The sequence below is a fragment of the Pseudorca crassidens genome, chromosome X, assembly GCF_039906515.1.
Source record: "Pseudorca crassidens isolate mPseCra1 chromosome X, mPseCra1.hap1, whole genome shotgun sequence".
Lineage (NCBI taxonomy): Eukaryota > Metazoa > Chordata > Mammalia > Artiodactyla > Delphinidae > Pseudorca > Pseudorca crassidens.
In genome coordinates, this window is record NC_090317.1 from 72,145,910 (window position 1) to 72,165,867 (window position 19,958).

Below are 19,958 nucleotides of genomic sequence, written 5' to 3' on the forward strand. Positions count from 1 at the left end.
AGTAACATTCTATCACATCTAAGAAAATAAATAATATCCTAGTATCATCTAATATCCAGTCCATCTCCCCCATTTGTACTCCAATGTCTTTTATAGCTGTTTTTTTCTAACCAAGATTCAATCATACCTTAGCCTTCTTTTTGATGTGCTTTAGCAAGGGCTGGACTGAGTGGGGACCTGGCTGAGATAGTGCCCCAAAAGAGTACTTCTTTAGAGGTGGGCGATGGAACTGCCGTAGTTTAATGGGCCCCATGTGGGTGGGAAAGAAGGGCTGCCGCAATTCCACAGCAGGAATTGAGTGCTAAGACAGAAATATAAGGGTTCAAATTAAACTCCAGCCTAGGCAAGATTTACCCATATCCTCCATCATAAAAAAGCAGTGGTTCCCATTCACCACAGAAAAAATGCTACTTTTACCTGGATAATATTTCCTCCAAAGGTGCCTCGAAGACCCTGTTGCTTAGGGTAGTAATATTCATCATTGGAGAGATTCCATGGATCTTTCACTTCTGGCTGAGACATGTTCTAATGATAGATCATCAAACCTTAGTGAGACTATCCTTCTCCATTACCTTTCTTTGTTCTTCTAAACACCAAACCCCTTTTCCCTTCACAGACCTGCTGTGGTTCCTCCTTGATGACTCCTGTTTTCCCTAACAGAATTCGACTCTTCTTCAGAGATGATTCCTTCTTACTCTCCTTGGAGGGGGAGTTAGAAGTAGCCTCTTCCTTTTCATCTGGAATTTCTGAGGAAACAAAAGTCACCCTGGAGTTGTTATCCCTTAAGATTCACCTTTCCTAATGACACCTTTGCAATTCCTAACCAGATTTCTCATCCTTCTCCAGACCACTTCTAGTCCATAATCAACTCCAACCAAACTACACTCCTGACATCTCCAAGGTACTACTTTCCAACATTCCTATCTTATGAGTTTTCCCTAAACAATACACAAATACTAGAAACTGACAGCCACAACTTTGCTCTCTCAAACTGCTATCAAGAAGCTTCTAGTCTTGACCTTCCCAACCCTTCTGATTTGCTCCTGCCCCCGACATTAGCAGAGCAAGCTGTCAATTATGGAGGAGAAACACTGACCCAGCCAGTACCATACCCAAAATGAGGTTCTCATCATTGGGATCAAGTGTCAAAACAGGAGGCTCCAAGAGCCGGGGCATGGCCTGAGCATCCCAAATGATATTGTCCTCCCAGCGTCCATATACTAGCTCCTCATTGTCAATGGGAAAAATGGAGTACCAAGGTTTGTCATCATCCAGGGTTGCTGCAAAACCTAGTCAAAACACGAGAAAACAATAACAAAAACATTTATGCCCCCTTCAATTCTAGCAAAGGGAAAAGGAGCAAATGCTAGTAGTTACTCATGTGGCTACTGAAAAGGAACCTAGTGGATACAGTGTATTTTAAAAAATGTTGCAGACAAAAATGCTCACTGCAATGTTTTTTTATAATAGTCAAAATTTAAACAGCTAAGTGTTTAGTAATGGACTGATTAAATAAATTATGGTAATAAATGATATGGTAAAATACGCTAACAATATATGTAGTAAAATGTTATATTTAAAATATAATAATTATTGGTAAATTATGAAAACATCCAAGTATGACTGCTATGTAACTAATAAAGTGTTTAGATAGAAGGAAGGAAAGAGGTTCAGCTCCAGGTCAGCCGGCAGTCGCATCCTTCCCATGACCTCCGCCCACAGCGGGGCACAGGCCTGAATAAGGAACTGGGCGTGCTCTGCAGAGATTCGCGGCCTCTGAGGGCAGCAAGAAGCAGAGGTGCAAATGCTGGTGAAGGAGACGGGAGGTGTGTACGTGTCTGTGCTCTGGAACCTCACAAAGTTCGGCTTCCACACTCTTCCTCTGATTCCTCTTCCCGAATACCTTCTAAAGGTTCTTGCCGTGTGGATGAAAGGCTCTTGGTGCTGCAGCCAGGAGTCAGTGCTGTGCCTCTGAGGTGGGAGAGCCAACTTCAGGACACTGGTCCACAAGAGACCTCCCAGCTCCACATAATATCAAACGGCGAAAATCTCCCAGAGATCTCCATCTCAACACCAGCACCCAGTTTCACTCAACGACCAGCAAGCTACAGTGCTGGACATCCTATACGAAACAACTAGCAAGAAAGGAACACAACCCCATCCATTAGCAGAGAGGCTGCCTAAAATCACAATAAATCCACAGACACACCAAAACACACCACCAGACTTGGATCTGCCCACCAGAAAGACAAGATCCAGCCTCATCCACCAGAACACAGGCACTAGTCCCCTCCACCAGGAAGCCTACACAACCCACTGAACCAACCTTAGCCACTGGGGACAGACACCAAAAACAACGGGAACTACGTACCAGCAGCCTGCAAAAAGGAGACCCCAAACACAGTAAGATAAGCAAAATGAGAAGACAGAAAAACACACAGCAGATGAAGGAGCAAGATAAAAACCCACGAGACCTAACAAATGAAGAGGAAATCGGCAGTCTACCCGAAAAAGAATTCAGAATAATGATATTAAAGATGATCCAAAATCTTGGAAATAGAATGGACAAAATGCAAGGAAACATTTAACAAGGACCTAGAAGAACTAAAGATGAAACAAACAACGATGAACAACACAATAAATGAAATGAAAAATACTCTAGATGGGATCAATAGCAGAATAACTGAGGCAGAAGAACGGATAAGTGACCTGGAAGATAAAACAGTGGAAATAACTACTGCAGAGCAGAATAAAGAAAAAAGAATGAAAAGAACTGAGGACAGTCTCAGAGACCTCTGGGACAACATTAAACGCACCAACATTCAAATTATAGGGGTTCCAGAAGAAGAAGAGAAAAAGAAAGGGACTGAGAAAATATTTGAAGAGATTATAGTTGAAAACTTCCCTAACATGGGAAAGGAAATAGTTAATCAAGTCCAGGAAGCACAGAGTCCCATACAAGATAAATCCAAGGAGAAATACACCAAGACACATATTAATCAAACTGTCAAAAATTAAATACAAAGAAAACATATTAAAAGCAGCAAGGGAAAAACAACAAATAACACACAAGGGAATCCCCAAAAGGTTAACAGCTGGTCTTTCAGCAGAAACTCTGTAAGCCAGAAGGGAGTGGCAGGACATATTTAAAGTGATGAAGGAGAAAAACCTGCAACCAAGATTACTCTACCCAGCAAGGATCTCATTCAGATTTGATGGAGAAATAAAACCTTTACAGACAAGCAAAAGCTGAGAGAGTTCAGCACCACCAAACCAGCTTTACAACAAATGCTAAAGGAACTTCTCTAGGCAAGAAACACAAGAGAAGGAAAAGACCTACAATAACGAACCCAAAATAATTCAGAAAATGGGAATAGGGACATACATATCGATACTTACCTTAAATGTAAATGGACTAAATGCTCCCACCAAAAGACACAGATTGGCTGAATGGATACAAAAACAAGACCCATATATTTGCTGTCTATAAGAGACCCACTTCAGACCTAGAGACACACACAGACTGAAAGTAAGGAGATAGAAAAAGATATTTCATGCAATTGGAAACCAAAAGAAAGCTGGAGTAGCAATTCTCATATCAGACAAAATAGACTTTAAAATAAAGACTATTAGAAGAGACAAAGAAAGACACTACATAATGATCAAGGGATCGATCCAAGAAGAAGATGTAACAATTGTAAATATTTATGCACCCAACATAGGAGCACCTCAATACATAAGGCAAACACTAACAGCCAGAAAAGGGGAAATTGACAGTAACACATTCATAGCCCCACTTTCACCAATGGACAGATCATGCAAAATGAAAATAAATAAGGAAACACAAGCTTTAAATGATATATTAAACAAGATGGATTTAATATTTATAGGACACTCCATCCAAAAACAACAGAATACACATTTTTCTCAAGTGCTCATGGAACATTCTCCAGGATAGATCATATCTTGGGTCACAAATCAAGCCTTGGTAAATTTAAGAAAATTAAAATTGTATCAAGTATCTTTTCCGACCACAACGCTATGAGACTAGATATCAATTACAGAAAAAGATCTGTAAAAAATACAAACACATGGAGGCTAAATACACTACTTTATAACGAAGCGATCACTGAAGAAATCAGAGGAAATAAAAAATACCTAGAAACAAATGACAATAGAGACACGACGACCCCAAACCTATGGGATGCAGCAAAAGCAGTTCTAAGAGGGAAGTTTATAGCAATACAATCCTACCTTAAGAAACAGGAAACATCTCAAATAAACAACCTAACCTTGCACCTCAAGCAGTTAGAGAAAGAACAAAAATACCCCAAAGTTAGCAGAAGGAAAGAAATCATAAAAATCAGATCAGAAATAAATGAAAAAGAAATGAAGGAAACGATAGCAAAGATCAATAAAACTACAAGCTGGTTCTTTGAGAAGATAAACAAAATTGATGAACCATTAGCCAGACTCATCAAGAAAAAAAGGGAGAAGACTCAAATCAATAGAATTAGAAATGAAAAAGGAGAAGTAACAACTGACACTGCAGAAATACAAAAGATTATGAGAGATTACTACAAGCAACTCTATGCCAATAAAATGGACAACCTGGAAGAAATGGACAAATTCTTAGAAATGCACAACCTGCCAAGACTGAATCAGGAAGAAATAGAAAATATGAACAGACCAATCACAAGCACTGAAATTGAAACTGTGATTAAAAATCTTCCAACAAACAAAAGCCCAGGACCAGATGGCTTCACAGGCGAATTCTATCAAACATTTAGAGAAGAGCTAACACCTATCCTTCTCAAACTCTTCCAACATATAGCAGAGGGAGGAACATTCTCAAACTCATTCTACGAGGCCACCATCACCCTGATACCGAAACCAGACAAGGATGTCACAAAGAAAGAAAACTACAGGCCAATATTACTGATGAACATAGATGCAAGAACCCTCAACAAAATACTAGCAAACAGAATCCAACAGCACATTAAACGGATCATACACCATGATCAAGTGGGGTTTATTCCAGGAATGCAAGGATTCTTCAATATATGCCAATCAACGTGATACACCATATTAACAAACTGGAGGAGAAAAACCATATGATCATCTCAATAGATGCAGAGAAAGCTTTTGACAAAATTCAACACCCATTTATGATAAAAACCCTGCAGAAAAGTAGGCATAGAGGGAACTTTCCTCAACATAATAAAGGCCATATATGACAAACCCACAGCCAACATCGTCCTCAATGGTGAAAAACTGAAAGCATTTCCACTAAGATCAGGAACAAGACAAGGTTGCCCACTCTCACCACTCTTATTCAACATAGTTTGGGAAGTTTTAGCCACAGCAATCAGAGAAGAAAAGGAAATAAAAGGAATCCAAATCGGAAAAGAAGAAGTAAAGCTGTCACCGTGTGCAGATGACATGATACTATACATAGAGAATCCTAAAGATGCTACCAGAAAACTACGAGGGCTAATCAATGAATTTGGTAAAGTAGGAGCATACAAAATTAATGCACAGAAATCTCTGGCATTCCTATACACTAATGATGAAAAATCTGAAAGTGAAATCAAGAAAACACTCCCATTTACCATTGCAATAAACAGAATAAAATATCTAGGAATAAACCTACCTAAGGAGACAAAAGACCTGTATGCAGAAAATTATAAGACGCTGATGAAAGAAATTAAAGATGATACAAATAGATGGAGAGATATACCATGTTCTTGGATTGGAAGAATCAACATTGTGAAAATGACTCTACTACCCAAAGCAATCTACAGATTCAGTGCAATCCCTACCAAACTACCACTGGCATTTTTCACAGAACTAGAACAAAAAATTTCAATTTGTATGGCAACAGAAAAGACCCCGAATAGCCAAAGCAATCTTGAGAACGAAAAACGGAGCTGGAGGAATCAGGCTCCCTGACTTCAGACTATACTACAAAGCTACAGTAATCAAGGCAGTATGGTACCGGCACAAAAACAGAAAGATAGATCAATGGAACAGGATAGAAACCCCAGAGACATACCCACGCACATATGGTCACCTTATCTTTGATAAAGGAGGCAGGAATGTACAGTGGAGAAAGGACAGCCTCTTCAATAAGTGGTGCTGGGAAAACTGGACAGGTACATGTAAAAGTATGAGATGAGATCACTCCCTAACTCCATACACAAAAATAAGCTCAAAATGGATTAAAGACATAACATAAGGCCAGAAACTATCAAACTCTTAGAGGAAAATACAGGCAGGACACTCTTGTGACATAAATCACAGCAAGATCCTTTTGACCCACCTCCTAGAGTAATGGAAATAAAAACAAAAATAAACAAATGGGATCTAATTAAACTTCAAAGCTTCTGCACAGCAAAGGATACCATAAACAAGACCAAAAGACAACCCTCAGAATGGGAGAAAATATTTGCAAATGAAGCAACTGACAAAGGATTAATCTCCAAAATTTATAAGCAGCTCATGCAGCTTAATAACAAAAAACCAAACAACCCAACCCAAAAATGGGCAGAAGACCTAAATAGACATTTCTCCAAAGAAGATATACAGACTGCCAACAAACACATGAAAGAATGCTCAACATCATTAATCATTAGAGAAATGCAAATCAAAACTACAATGAGATATCATCTCACACCAGTCAGAATGGCCATCATCAAAAAATCTAGAAACAATAAATGCTGGAGAGGTTGTGGATGAAAGGGAACCCTCTCGCACTGTTGGTGGGAATGTAAACTGATACAGCCACTATGGAGAACAGTATGGATGTTCCTTAAAAATACTAAAAATAGAACTACCGTACGACCCTGCAATCTCACTACTGGGCATATACCCTGAGAAAACCATAATTCAAAGAGTCATGTACCAAAATGTTCATTGCAGCTCTATTTACAATAGCCCGGAGATGGAAACAACCTAAGTGCCCATCATCAGATGAATGGATAAAGAAGATGTGGCACATAAATACCATGGAATATTACTCAGCCATAAAAAGAAACAAAATTAAGCTATTTGTAATGAGGTAGATAGACCTAGCGTCTGTCATACAGAGTGAAGTAAGTCAGAAAGAGAGAGACAAATACCGTATGCTAACACATATATATGGAATTTAGGGAAAAAAATGTCATGAAGAACCTAGGGGTAATACAGGAATAAAGAGACAGACCTACTAGAGAATGGAATTGAGGATATGGGGATGGGGAAGGGTAAGCTGTGACAAAGCGAGAAAGAGGCATGGACATATATACACTACCGAACGTAAGGTAGATAGCTAGTGGGAAGCAGCCGCATAGCACAGGGAGATCAGCTTGGTGCTTCGTGACCACCTGGAGGGGTGGGATAGGGAGGGTGGGATAGGGAGGGTGGGAGGGAGGGAGACGCAAGAGGGATGAGATATGGGAACATATGTATATATATAACTGATTCATTTTGTTGTAAAGCAGAAACTAACACACCATTGTAAAGCAATTATACTCCAATAAAGATGTTAAGAAAAAAAAAGGGAAGGAAAAAGAAAAAAAACTATTTCTTAGATTTAAAAGACGTTTTTGGTTTTTCTCTGAATTATAAAAGCAATCCAGATTAACTGAAGAAAATCTGGAAAATACACAAAAGGTATAAAGAAAACTGCGAAGCTGTTTGTGATCTTACAAACTATAAGGAACCACTGTAAATCCCATAGTATATTCCCTTTTAGTAAACTTTCTGTTCATACAGTGTGTTTTTCTTTTTCACTTATGCAAACAGGTTATCAAATATGCCACTTCATATCTGGGTTTTGTTTTCCATTTAAAATGAATTTCTCATGTCATTAAACATTTTTATGAAGAGCTTTAAATGACGTAAAATAATATTACATTATGTGAAAAGCACAACATGTAAAATTGAATGAGCTCAGCTACATACACACACAAGACAGAAAACTGAAAGAAAAATACACCAAAATGTTAAAGCTGATACTCTCTAGATGGTAGGATTACCAGTGATTTTTGACACTGTACTGTATCTTCACAGTTTTCTACATTAAGCATAGCATACCTTTTTTGAGTGTCCACGTGTATTTAAGAAGGAAAAAAGCAAATTGTAGAACGATAAAGATAAAGGGCCTTTGGAAACAAAAGTAGACTATAAAGATAAAAGCATTGTTACAGTTCAGAAAGATCTTTAACTTCAAAGTAGTTTTCACATTTTTCTAATGAGAAATCAGAGTCCAACCTAGTTCATTAACAGTGTAAAAAAAACATTACAGACTAGAATCAGGGCTCAGATCCAAAACATTTCACTGTCCCTCAGCAGCCAGGATGACAGCTAAGCCTACTTAAGATGACTGAGATGAAGGACAGTTTGTGCTGGACTCAGCGGGCATAGATGCACACCTTGTTGAACATTGTAAGCCATGGCATTCCTAGTCATGCTGGAAGGAAGCCAGCCTGCCAAGCTTGCACGCTGTGGTTTTGTCCCTTTGTGTTTGACATCCTCGCCATCCCAGATGATATCATCCTCCCAATGCAGCTGTGTCACCATCAGGAAGTTTTCATCAGCCAGAAGATCAGTGCCACTGGTTTCCTCAAGTTTCCTGAAGTCCTACACAAGTAGGAGAGGAACAACAAATCCCTGAATGGTCACTTGTCAGAGTTCCCACTCCAAATGCCACAACAGATACATCAAGTGTGGTCCCTGACTTGAGAGAAGAACCTGATAAAGGGGTATCTGCCTCCTCCCACTCCTAGTCTGGCACAGCACTCACCTCACAAACAGAATCCTTGCAGTGGGGCCAAGTTGCTAGGGTGATATACCACACGAAACAAAAGGCTTGGACACCTCAATCTCCCACCAAGGAAACCCTACCCAGTGTCTCCCCAGTTGAAAAGTAAAGTAAAACTGATAGGGCTCTGGGCACAGTGATTCCTTTCTTACATACCAGTGTTACTTACCTCCATCATTCTACATTTCATCACAGGTTCAAGTTCCATCTTTCTCAGTTTGAAGCCATAGTCAAACCCACTGCCATCTTCAGGAACACCCAGCATATCATACCACAGTCTAGCAGGACCATAACGCCACTCAGCCACTCTTGGCTTGGTGTCTGTCACTTTATCTGTATCTCCAGTTGACTGGGAAAACTTGGACTCCACAGGAGCCATCATTGTGATCTGTAACAGAATAAAGTAGAAGGGGAGGAAGATATCCTGATCCCAGATGCTCTAAGGCTACAGGGAGTTAAGAGGCAGGAGGGGAACTTAGAGGAGCCGTAAGGATGATTCTTGAACAGGACTGGAGTTCGAATGTAAACAATGGAGGTATATCATGGCATACTCTATCATTCAACTTTCCTACTCATCAGTGTATCACCATCTGCCTGTCCCCAATACTTTTCTATTACAACAGGGAAGGGACAGCCACTGGGATTGAAATCGTGATTACTTAATGATAATCAGCACAGGACACTACCTGCTAAGGTATCATTTTCAATTTAGACATAAGCTAGGGAGAACTCATTTGTTCCCCTCTTAGGTCTTAATTCCAGATCTCTACTTTGCCTACTTCATCATCAGAGAGACACTGCTCTGGAGGTGGTGGTGGAGCGTAGTCGTAGTTCCACAAAGATTTCTGGTTGACTTCTGATTCTACTGAGCACTCCACCTCCTGGATCTGCTCTTCCTGTATTAGTTCACGGTGCTTCTTCTTCCTCTTTCTCCGAGCACTCCGCCAAACAGATGGGACATTCTTCCCTGGTCCAAAAAGACGTAGGAAGCGTAACACCTAGAACACAAAACGTGCTTCTATGTCAGAGACTCAATGTCAGATAGGAAAACAGTAGCTCTGAGTCTGGAAACTCCCTTGAGGATTCTACTCAACTGTGAGGGAGGGATCAAGAAATGCTGAACTCAGATTTATAACATCTGCCAAGAAAGTAAAGTGTTCATTAATAATTTGGATTAGTTCTTTTTAAACAGAAAGGACAATTTCTAATGAGAACTATATAAATCACATGTACTATCAATGCACAAAACTTAAAAAAAGGAAACCTTTAGATTCTACCCATTCCATATTCAATATCTTAACAACACAACTCAGTATCTACAAGAGGGCAGTGGTTTGCAATGTGGACATTCTCCATAGAAAGTACCTTCCCAGGACGAAATTCTGGGAAAAGTTCTGTGACACTCGGCAACAGCTTGGTGGCATCATGCTGCATAATCCCAGCCAATGGTAGGGTCAGCTTTCCATCCTCAGATTCTGCCTGTGTTGCTTCCTGAGGTCCCATCTCAGATTCTGAGTCAGAGGAACTACTGAAGTCCACTTTCTCTGAGGCCAAAGAGGAAGGGGCAATGATGGAGGGCAAGATGATGCCTTCTCCATCCTCAGACACTGCAACAAGGAAGAGAAACCCCTTTGGCATGTAACTGTGAGCATATTTCCTCAAATTCAGCCAACACCCACTCTAGGCTTAAGCATGGCTCAATGGCAGGGGATACAGTTCCAAGCACCCAGATTACTAGTAGGCAACCCAGAAAACTCATTCCAACTCATTATCTCCCACCATCCCCAACTCACCTTGTACCTGGTACCCTGGGGTTGTGATGAGAGAAAACAAACACTATTACTACATTTACTACTTTCTGTAAGTATATTAGGTTAAAGAAATGTGACCAATAGAAAAATTACATAACACTTTTATACCAGTCAGGCCTTATGTCCGATTCAGGGACCCATAAACTGGAGAGATTTTTTTAAGCCCACAGGGTAACAATGAAATTATTTAGCATAAAATAAGATCTATACCACAAATGCTACTTAGCCTGCAGACTAAAAAGGAAATGGCTTGAAACTCTAATAGGAGACACTTAGGTTGACATAAGCCTCAAAATACAGGAGATCAAAGATACTGCTCTTCCCCAATCTTCTAGCCTAGAACAGGGTTACTTACTGCTGTTGCAGACATAGGAATAGGTGAGACGATCATTAAAGACCCTGCCTTTGAAATCTCTGACTCTGACAGGTGGCTCTAAATGATTTATACACATTCTAGGTGCCTTCCTATTTAATCATTTCTTTTAAAGAGAGTCATCTAAACAGGTAGATTCCAAATACCAGTACAGATCAGTTGCATCAGAAACTGCTTGGGGGAATTCTCTGAAATCCCTGAGCTCTACCTCAGATCTTCTGAATCAGATTCTCCAAGGGTGACAGTCAGAAATCTGTATTTTTTTAAAAGACTCGAGGTGATTCTGATGGGCAGCCAGATTTGAGAACCACACTGACCTAAACTACTTTTTCTTGAGCGCATGTTAAAATACTGTTGCCAAATGTTTTAAAAGTAAAATTTCTCTTTAATACTGAAATTTGAAAATTGTATGAATCACTTCTAGAAGTTGTGTCCTTTCCTAGCAGCTTAATTTTAATAGCCCACTATGAGCATGCCAAAAATTTGGACCAGGAATGGAACTTGCTCCTCAGACAAAAATAGACAGTCTCTACTTACCACCAGTAATAGCATCCTGGTCCTTATCCTTCTTCATTGGTCCTGGGGGTGGAGGTGGAGGAGGCATCAACTTGCAATCAATGTCTTCACAATCAGCATCATAGTCATCCTCATCATAATCTAATAAAACCAAGAAAGTGATCTCCTCAATATCCAGAATGTCACACAACAGCCTTGAGCTCCCTTGTCGTTCAAGAATTTAAAGCACCACATGAAGAACTAGGCAGATGCCTTGACAACACACAAGAGATGCAGTTTCTGCCTTCAGAAAGAGATGGCACCATATTGCCAAGTGCTATGAACACCATGTATATCTCACACAGGAATTTAGGAAGCTCCCAAGAACTGTTTAAAACCTTTGCTCCTTCTCCTGGTCAAACCCTGTTCCTTTATTTTCATGCTACTCAATCTCATAACGGAATTGAACATTCTTCTTTCCTCTGTCATTTTAAGACTGGACTTTTTTCTCACCTCCCAAGTCTTTGACACATTTTTTTCTGTCTACCTTCTATAGTCTGTTATTCTTTTCACTACCCTTTAACCAATGGCATCACTCAATACTTAGTCCTGAACACTCTGCTTTTATTCCTCTATACACTCTCCATTCCCTTTCTAAAGAATCACCTTTATCCAGACTAAACTCAAATCTGTTCAGTCTTGCCCTGACTTAGCCCCTCTACAATTGCACTGCATGTTCTGCTGCCTGAAGAGCTTTTCCATTCATATATTCAACAACCGCATTCTGTATCACACTGAAATATCCTTCAACTCTTTTAAATTCCCTTTTGTTACTATCAATACCACCTCCATCCTCATTTTCCCAGCTTATGATTTTAGCCTCCTGTCTCCTTCATCAATCTCTTACCCACAACACACCTTTTCCAATCAATCATTAATAGTAGTCATTATAGCAACTTCTATTCACTGAGCTCCCATTATGTGCCATGTACTTTTAGCTATTTTATCTATAATCCTCCCAATAATGCTACAAAGTAGGAATTATTCTGAGATACAGAAGCGAAGTGACTTAGGGCCATACAGTTTTAAGTGACAAAAGTCAGAATTCAAGCCTGGTTTAACAACAGTGTCTTTCCAACACGCTTGCTCACTCACCAAGTTCTACCGATGTTTTATCAGCAACTCTCAAGTCTGACACTGCCTATCATTTTCCACAACTGTCACCCTATTCCAGACCTTGATAACTTTTGATAACTTTACATCTAGCCCACAAGAACTGTCTCCAAGTTAGTCTGCCCCTTCACCCTTTTTCTAATCAAAACCCCAAAGCAACAAGCATCACTTTTCATTTTCATTTAGGAAGGAAAGACAACTAACATTTATAGAGCATCCACCACGACACTGTTCTATGTAGGTGCTTTCATACCATGTGATAATGAACTTGAATTCCCACCAAAGTCCTATTAATGAGGTAGGTATTAATACACTTATTGCAGAAAGAAAACTGACGGATTACTACAAATGAGAAATCCAAGCCTCAGAGACTGAGCAACTTTCCCAGGGTCAAACTAAATATGGAGTTGGGACTTGAACCTATGACATTCTGACTCCAAAGTCCATCTTCTTTTCACTATACCATCCTGCTTCTTACTCAACAATCTATATCAGTTTACAATCCTTTATGGCAGCAAACCCCAAGTAATGCTTACATAAAGGTGCTGTCAAATTGCTCTATGGTTGGTTCTTACTATTTGGTGTATGTTTTCCACTCCTTCCAAGAAAACTTGCTGGCCAATTCCCCCCACACTACTTGCTTATTCCTATCTCCCAACCTTTACGCAAGCCATGTTTCCAAACCACAATGCCCTGCTGCGACCTCTTCATCAAACCTTATCTTTCAAAATTTTGCTCAAAATTCACCTCCATGAAGCCTCTTCTAATGACCTCCATCTACTTCTAATTATTCCAAAGAAACACCCTTATCAATCAAGCCATGTGAAAGGGCCAATGCCAGGGAAGGAGGAAGCTAAGGGCATAGATGAAGGTACCCTCAGAGGACAAGAGAACTTGGAAATGAGCTTCCCACAGTACTGAGACTCTATCAAATACAGCATCCTCCTTTTCCAGGAGGCCAGCTCACACAACCCAACTAAGAACCCCCCACCTATCCTCTTCCTTACCATCCCTAGCCAAGACAACAAATCCAAAACTGAAAACTATAACATGCCCTGAAAAATCAGATCTGCTACCACCTCCCCCTCAGCCTAAGTCAGGGTGCTCAAACAAATAGTTATGCTATTTGACTTAGCTAGTCTGGCAGCCCTTCAAAATTAAGTATAACACTCTATACAGAAATATGAGCTGGCAACTGGTTTATGTCTTCTTATTATGAATAATTATGTTTTGCAGTCATTTATCTCACCTTCCCCAAATGATAACAATATCCCTGAAAGTAAGGCCTGTACCTTCTATTTTTCTAGGTTACTTCTTGTGTATGTGGTGCAGTTAATTCTCTTTATATAAGAAGCACCCAAATATATTAACTGGCTCTGAAGAAACTAAGTTCAGCTCTTTACCAAGGTTTTATCTATACTTCTCAGCAGCCTGAAATCTAATTCAAAGAGGTGGATAATGAATAAACAGTGAACAACTTCATACGAAAGTCCCAAACAGTGAAAGGTAGTACAGGGCAGTGGAAAGAATGAACTAGGATCAGCAAGTCTAGGTTCCAGACCACAAAGCCGAGCTACTCAAAAATCAGAAAATGGATTTTATCATCTTTGTACTTTACTATCACAGTTTATAACACATAACGGGTGCTCAATGCCTAATAAACTGAAATGCTGAATTAGTCAAGGTCTGCCACTAGTAACTACAGAAATTTTGATAAAGTTCCACATTTTATTAAAGTTTTCTGAAGTTCCAGGTTTCCATATCTATGATGAGGTTAAGAATAAATAATCACTAAAACCCCTTCAAACTCTGACATTTTGATTCTATAATGTAGCACCTTATACTAGGAGGAAAACCCATGTTGTGAGCAAGCATTAAGCGCACTGTGTCGGCATACAGGTAGTGAGTGATTAACAGAAGCTGAGCCGATAAATACATGTGCTTGTTTATATACAACATAGCATACTTAATCTTTCTTCAACTACCAATTCCTTGAGGACAAAGACTGAGTTTAAATAGCATCTAAAACAGTACTGTGAACCCCATAGGTACTCAAATACCAGATGATAAGGAGAAAAGAATTATCATCCTTATTTGGCATTCACCAAGAATTTGGGACTAACCAGTATGAGGAATAAAAGCCTGAGTATAGTAACGCTGCCCCAGAACACAAAAGAGGACAGCAGCTACTTGGAACTGAGCTGACAAAGGGAGAGAAGCAAAGACATAAAGAGCAGAAACGACGACAGAAAGCTTGGATAGAAACAAACTGGACTACACAGCAAGAAAATGTACTGGAGTGCTCTTAACTGATGGCACCAAAGAATCACCTGCATGGCAAAGGGGCTGCAAGGTCCCCATTGTTTGCTGGTATCTTCGGCTTTCATCTTCTGCTACCTCATTAATGTCTGAATAGTCCACAGCATCTTCTGTACTCCTGATCCATCCTATAAATAAAAAGGGGAGGTAGATCTAAACAAAGAGCAAAAAACTTTCGCTCCCTTAGATAATTCCCACTGAAAAGTACATGTACAGTAAGTGGCTAGCCTCCTCCCCCACCTTACTCCCCATGACCCAGACTTCACCTTCATCATTTACCAGGGCACCGTCAGTCCCGATCAATTCTTCATTTGCTGTGAGTTCAGTGATCAGGCTGCCCAGACCCAAAGCCCCCAAGCCTGCCAAGCGCTTCTTACACTCCTAAAAAAGGGACAGCACCAGAATCAAAGACAATACCTAAACCTAAGTTTCCCACACCACAAGGCTTATTTCCCAGATCCACGACAAAGCTATAAATCCATCTGAAAAACGACTCGGCAGCGTGCTAAAAGCAGCATCACATCTGAGAACTGTAAAGTACATCTTCCACTAAACTCCACATTGATCAGATCTTTATTAACACATCATGTCCAATTTCATCACCATCCTTTAAACTAATGTAAGGAAAGATTATTCAAGGAACACCCACCAAGACTAAATAAGTGGAACAGCAGTTGCCTGAATAAAGGCTAAGGAAACTGAGGTCATTCCGATCAGAGAAAGCAAGGCAAGAACTTTACTGCTGTCTTTATTGTGTGTTGCAGGGAATGAGGAATATTGGTATTTTCTCCTTGGGGAGACGAACTTAAATGAAGCTAGGTGAGTATCAGGCGCAAGAAACTATTTCATAAATGTCAGTGAACGATGGGAAAACTATGTAAGAAGTGCACTGGGACCAGAAGGGGTCTGCCCTGGATAGTTCGAACACTGGCTGGTCTAAGAACTGGGACCTGAACCACGTGATTTGGTGCAGGTCCTGTCCTCTCGCTCTAGATCCTCCTCTAGCCAGCGATGGCACAAATGCAGTTTCAAGAATCTCCAAAGTTCTCGTAGCAAAGGTTTGAAAGCACTCTCACTAGGTTAAGCTGCTATTTCTCCATCTAACTAGCTCCAAAGCCACCCATATCAGCGCCGCTGACGTCCCAGAGCTTGCCTACTGTTCTCCTCTCGTCTCCACCCTCGCCCAAACTGAGCCCCCTCGCTCTCCGTTACTGCACAATCTTTGCTAGCATGGCAACCGCTTCTCTGGTCCTCTTCGCGTACGTTAAGGGCGCCCTCTCACTGGGGGAGGGCCGCATCGCCCTCTTTTTTCCAGTTCCTAAGACCACTCAACTCTCCTCACTCCACCTTTTCCTTAGCCGATCCACCCCCAGCCCTATCCCCACGCCCATCCCCTCACATCATCCAAGACGCTTTCCCCCTCCAGCTGCCCGGCTCCATTAATGTTGCCGAAAAGGAAACCGGCTAAAGAAAATGGGCCGCCTCCAGCGGAATCTTCATCGCTGTCCGTGTCTGACATGATGGCGGCGTCGATGCGGGCAGCCGCTACGGGGAAGAGGAAACCCCAGCCTCGTCCCATAGTCCGGAAATAAACTGTCATGTCGACCAGAAGTGACTCACAGAGTTCAGTGACCCTACCAGCCCCTACCGGATGCGGAATAAAGAAAAACAGAACCGGAAAGGCCGCCAGTCCTACGAGAAAGGAGAATTGGTGTCACTACATTACTAGAGGCTTTTGATTGGATTATATGCGATCAGGAGGCTGGATCTGTGAAAAGCGGTTAGTCAGAGAAAACGTTCGCTCCCGCCCCCTTCCACTTATCTAAGCAGGAGCTGTCTCAGTGCACTGGGGGGAGAGTGCTTCCTAGGTCACGTGATCTACGTACTGGTAACCGCAGGTAACCACGCCACAGGACATGGAAGTAAAGATTAGAACCGGTTTTTCTCGTCTGTGTTGTCTCCTCTTGTACTGTTTCGTTCCAAAGAGAAACTGGCAGTGTGCCAAAGGTACCTTTGCAGTTAGTTGTTTTGAATTAAAATTTACCCTTAGAAATGGACTTTCTCCCCTCCTGTTTTTTTCGGGAAATGTGAAACTAAAAGATAAGTAAAACGAACAGGCGAACCTTAACCTAGATTCACAGTTTTAACATTTTGCTAGGTTTGTTTTCCTGAACCATTTAAAAGTGGGTTACGGATATCGTGATTCTTCACCCCTAAAAATACTTTTTTCTACACAACCACAATACCATTAGCACATATTTAAAACTTAACATTAATTCAATATCATTTAACATACAGTCCGTATTTAAATTTCCAAAATTGTCCTAATTGGAGCATTTTACATTTCAATCCGGGATCCACTCAAGGTTCATGCATTGTATTTGTTTATCTCCCTTTAGTCTCTCAATCCAGAATCGACCAGCTTTTTTCTTTGTGTTGCATGACCGTACGTATTTGGAAGTTGTCTTGAAGGGAAGGGAAGTTGTCTTGAAAATATTCTATATGCTGAATTCGTCTAATCTTTTCTTGAAAGTGATTCCGGTTAAATATCTTACCGGTCATCAGAAGGCACAATGTCAGGTTGTCCCAATGTTGGTGATACTAAATTTGATCACTTCAAAAAGGTGTCCACCAGATCTCTCCGTCGCAATGACACATTTTTCCTTTTGTATTAGTAAATAACCTATGGGGTGGTACTTTGAAATTCTGTGAATATTCTGTTCCCTATCCCCTTGCACCCAAAGGTTTTAGCATCCGTCGATGATCCTTGCCTGAATCAATTATATTGGAAGAGTGCAAAAGGGTGATTTTTCTAATTCTTAATTCCTTCTACATTTATTAACTGGACTTATTCAGTAAAGAACTTTCCTTTTTCTTATCTCCTTTCTTGTATTTTTATTTTAACGTGTTACAATCTAACACCATCATTATCCTTTTTGATCCTCAAACTGTTACAAATTTGTCCAATGGTTACCACTTCACTCTGGCTCCTGTGTCCTTTTGACATGACCCCAATTAGTCTTTGAGCACTTCCTTGCTTTTTGGCACAAGATGTTCCAGGCTCACTCTGTGCATTCCCTGTCCTGGAACTGATATAAGCCATTTCTCCAAGGAGCCCTGGTTCCTTTTAGTGGGGAATGGTGTTTAGAAACTGGGGCATCGGGAATTCCCTGGTGGTCCAGCGGCTAAGACTCCGCCCTCCCAATGCAGGGGGCCCAGGCTCGATCCACATGCAGCAACTAAGAGTTCGCGTGCTGCAGCTAAAGATCCCGCGTGCCGCAACTGAGACCCGCCACAGCCAAATAAATATTGTTTTTTAAAAACAAAACTGGGTCATCATTGCTTGTAGGCCCTTTCAGTGGAGAGAGAGAAAAAATTTTAAATTAATGAGTTTATACTAATACCTTCGATTCAAATCTAATACCACAGGGTTCTCCCTCGCCGTTCCCCATTTCATATTTGTATCTTGCTTCTCTTACAATGAAAACTCTGGTTCCTAACACCAATATATTACTCTTTTCAGAATTACAAGACCAATACCACTACCAACAATTAACCTAAGTAAAGTTCAGAAGTTCTTCGCAGTTTTCTGTCCTTAGACTATATCCTATTAAAAATTACATGAATCTTTTTTTTTCCTCTGTGGAGTTGTTTCCGTTTGTATTCAACTTTAGGATTTGCTTTTATTGTCCTTTTTAATAAAAAGGATAAAAATTGTATAAAATTTTTATTTTTAAAAAATGTAAACTTTTACATGGTTCAAAGTCAAAACTATTTAAAAAGCTATTTCCAGAGAAGTCTTGCTCCCATGCCTACGCTCTCTGCCCCATTGTCACCCACTCCCTGTAACCATTTTCATTAATTTCTGGTTTATCCTTCGTTTATTATTTTTTCAATTGAGGCGTAATTGACATTAACATTAGTTTCAGATGTACAGCATGATTCGCTATTTGTATTTCCTTTTTCTTTTTGAAAATATATGCAAATGAGTATGTTCTTATCTCTTCTTTTTCGTTATATACCCATGTATTGTTTGATTCCGTTTATATGAAATGTTCAGAAAAGACAAAGATTAGTGGTTGCCTAGGGCTGGGGGTGGGAACGGGGATTAACCGCATGAGGGATCTCTTTGGGGTGATGGAAGTGTTCTCAAACTTAATTTTGGTGATGGTTGCATGACTCGGTAAATTTACTAAAAATCATTAAATTGTACACTTGAAATAGGTGAATTGTACAGTATGTAAATTATACCTCAATAAAGCTGTTTTTAAAAAAACACAAAACATGGTTTTGCACTTCTTTACTCACCAGCGCTATTTACAGTTGCCAGCCAGGATTGGGGGGGTTCTTTGTGTTTTTTTTGGGGGGAGGAGATCGAACCCACTCCCTCAGCAGTGAAGGCACAGAGTCCTAACCACTGGACCACCAGGGAATTCCCTAGTTCATTTTTATAACAAACGGGAAGATTTTTCTGAGATAACTGGAAGAGGCAAAAAATATTAAATGATATATCTTATCTTCACAACCCAGCCCCTAGCACAGTCAAGCCTGTAACACAGTAGGAGCTTGATAATTGTTTACTGAATGTAGTGTAATAAGTGAGGAAAATCACCAACAGGGAACTAACTGGTCTGTCATTATTGAAAACCAGGAAATGAAGCTAAATCCTGGGGATGAATAGGTAGGGGGTGGGCAGGAACTAGACAATCAATGTTAGCAGGGCAGACAGTTCCTTACCCTGATTATCTGATGTAGAGAAATAAGCACAGCTACACATAGGTGCCATGTGCAATATGACAATTATAGTTATTTCATCCTTTGCAAGCTGAAAAGCATTTAGAAACCACTCAAAGCAAAGGGGTGGTGGGGAGGAATTGCTTTGATTTTTAGAAAACGATGGACCCAGTAAAATCAGAAAAGTTTATTACCATTCCTTATGAATAATTTAAAAGTGATATTAGCATGTTAGTCTTCATACAAATTC

At 40.3% G+C, this 19,958-nt stretch overlaps 1 protein-coding gene across 15 annotated transcripts in view; it reads right to left on the reverse strand.

Moving 5' to 3' along the window:
- TAF1 (TATA-box binding protein associated factor 1) overlaps positions 1-16,610 on the reverse strand; it is a 111,048-nt gene extending 94,438 nt beyond the window's left edge. For 12 of the 15 annotated variants that reach the window (XR_010939694.1, XR_010939692.1, XR_010939693.1 and 9 more), the window contains exons 1-12: positions 16,374-16,610; positions 15,241-15,355; positions 14,986-15,102; positions 11,525-11,644; positions 10,169-10,410; positions 9,583-9,801; positions 8,973-9,191; positions 8,415-8,622; positions 1,113-1,289; positions 619-746; positions 418-525; positions 128-301 (exon numbers count right to left, since the gene is read on the reverse strand). Coding sequence is in view for 7 of the 15 variants with exons in the window: in XM_067722230.1 (XP_067578331.1) it covers positions 128-301; positions 418-525; positions 619-746; positions 1,113-1,289; positions 8,415-8,622; positions 8,973-9,191; positions 9,583-9,801; positions 10,169-10,410; positions 11,525-11,644; positions 14,986-15,102; positions 15,241-15,355; positions 16,374-16,574 (2,028 nt within the window). In the remaining 8 variants the exon portion in view is untranslated. The remainder of the gene's footprint in view (positions 1-127; positions 302-417; positions 526-618; positions 747-1,112; positions 1,290-8,414; positions 8,623-8,972; positions 9,192-9,582; positions 9,802-10,168; positions 10,411-11,524; positions 11,645-14,985; positions 15,103-15,240; positions 15,356-16,373) is intronic. The other 3 variants (XR_010939695.1, XR_010939697.1, XR_010939696.1) reach the window with 3 other exon arrangements.
- Between the last annotated feature and the right edge of the window lie 3,348 nt (positions 16,611-19,958).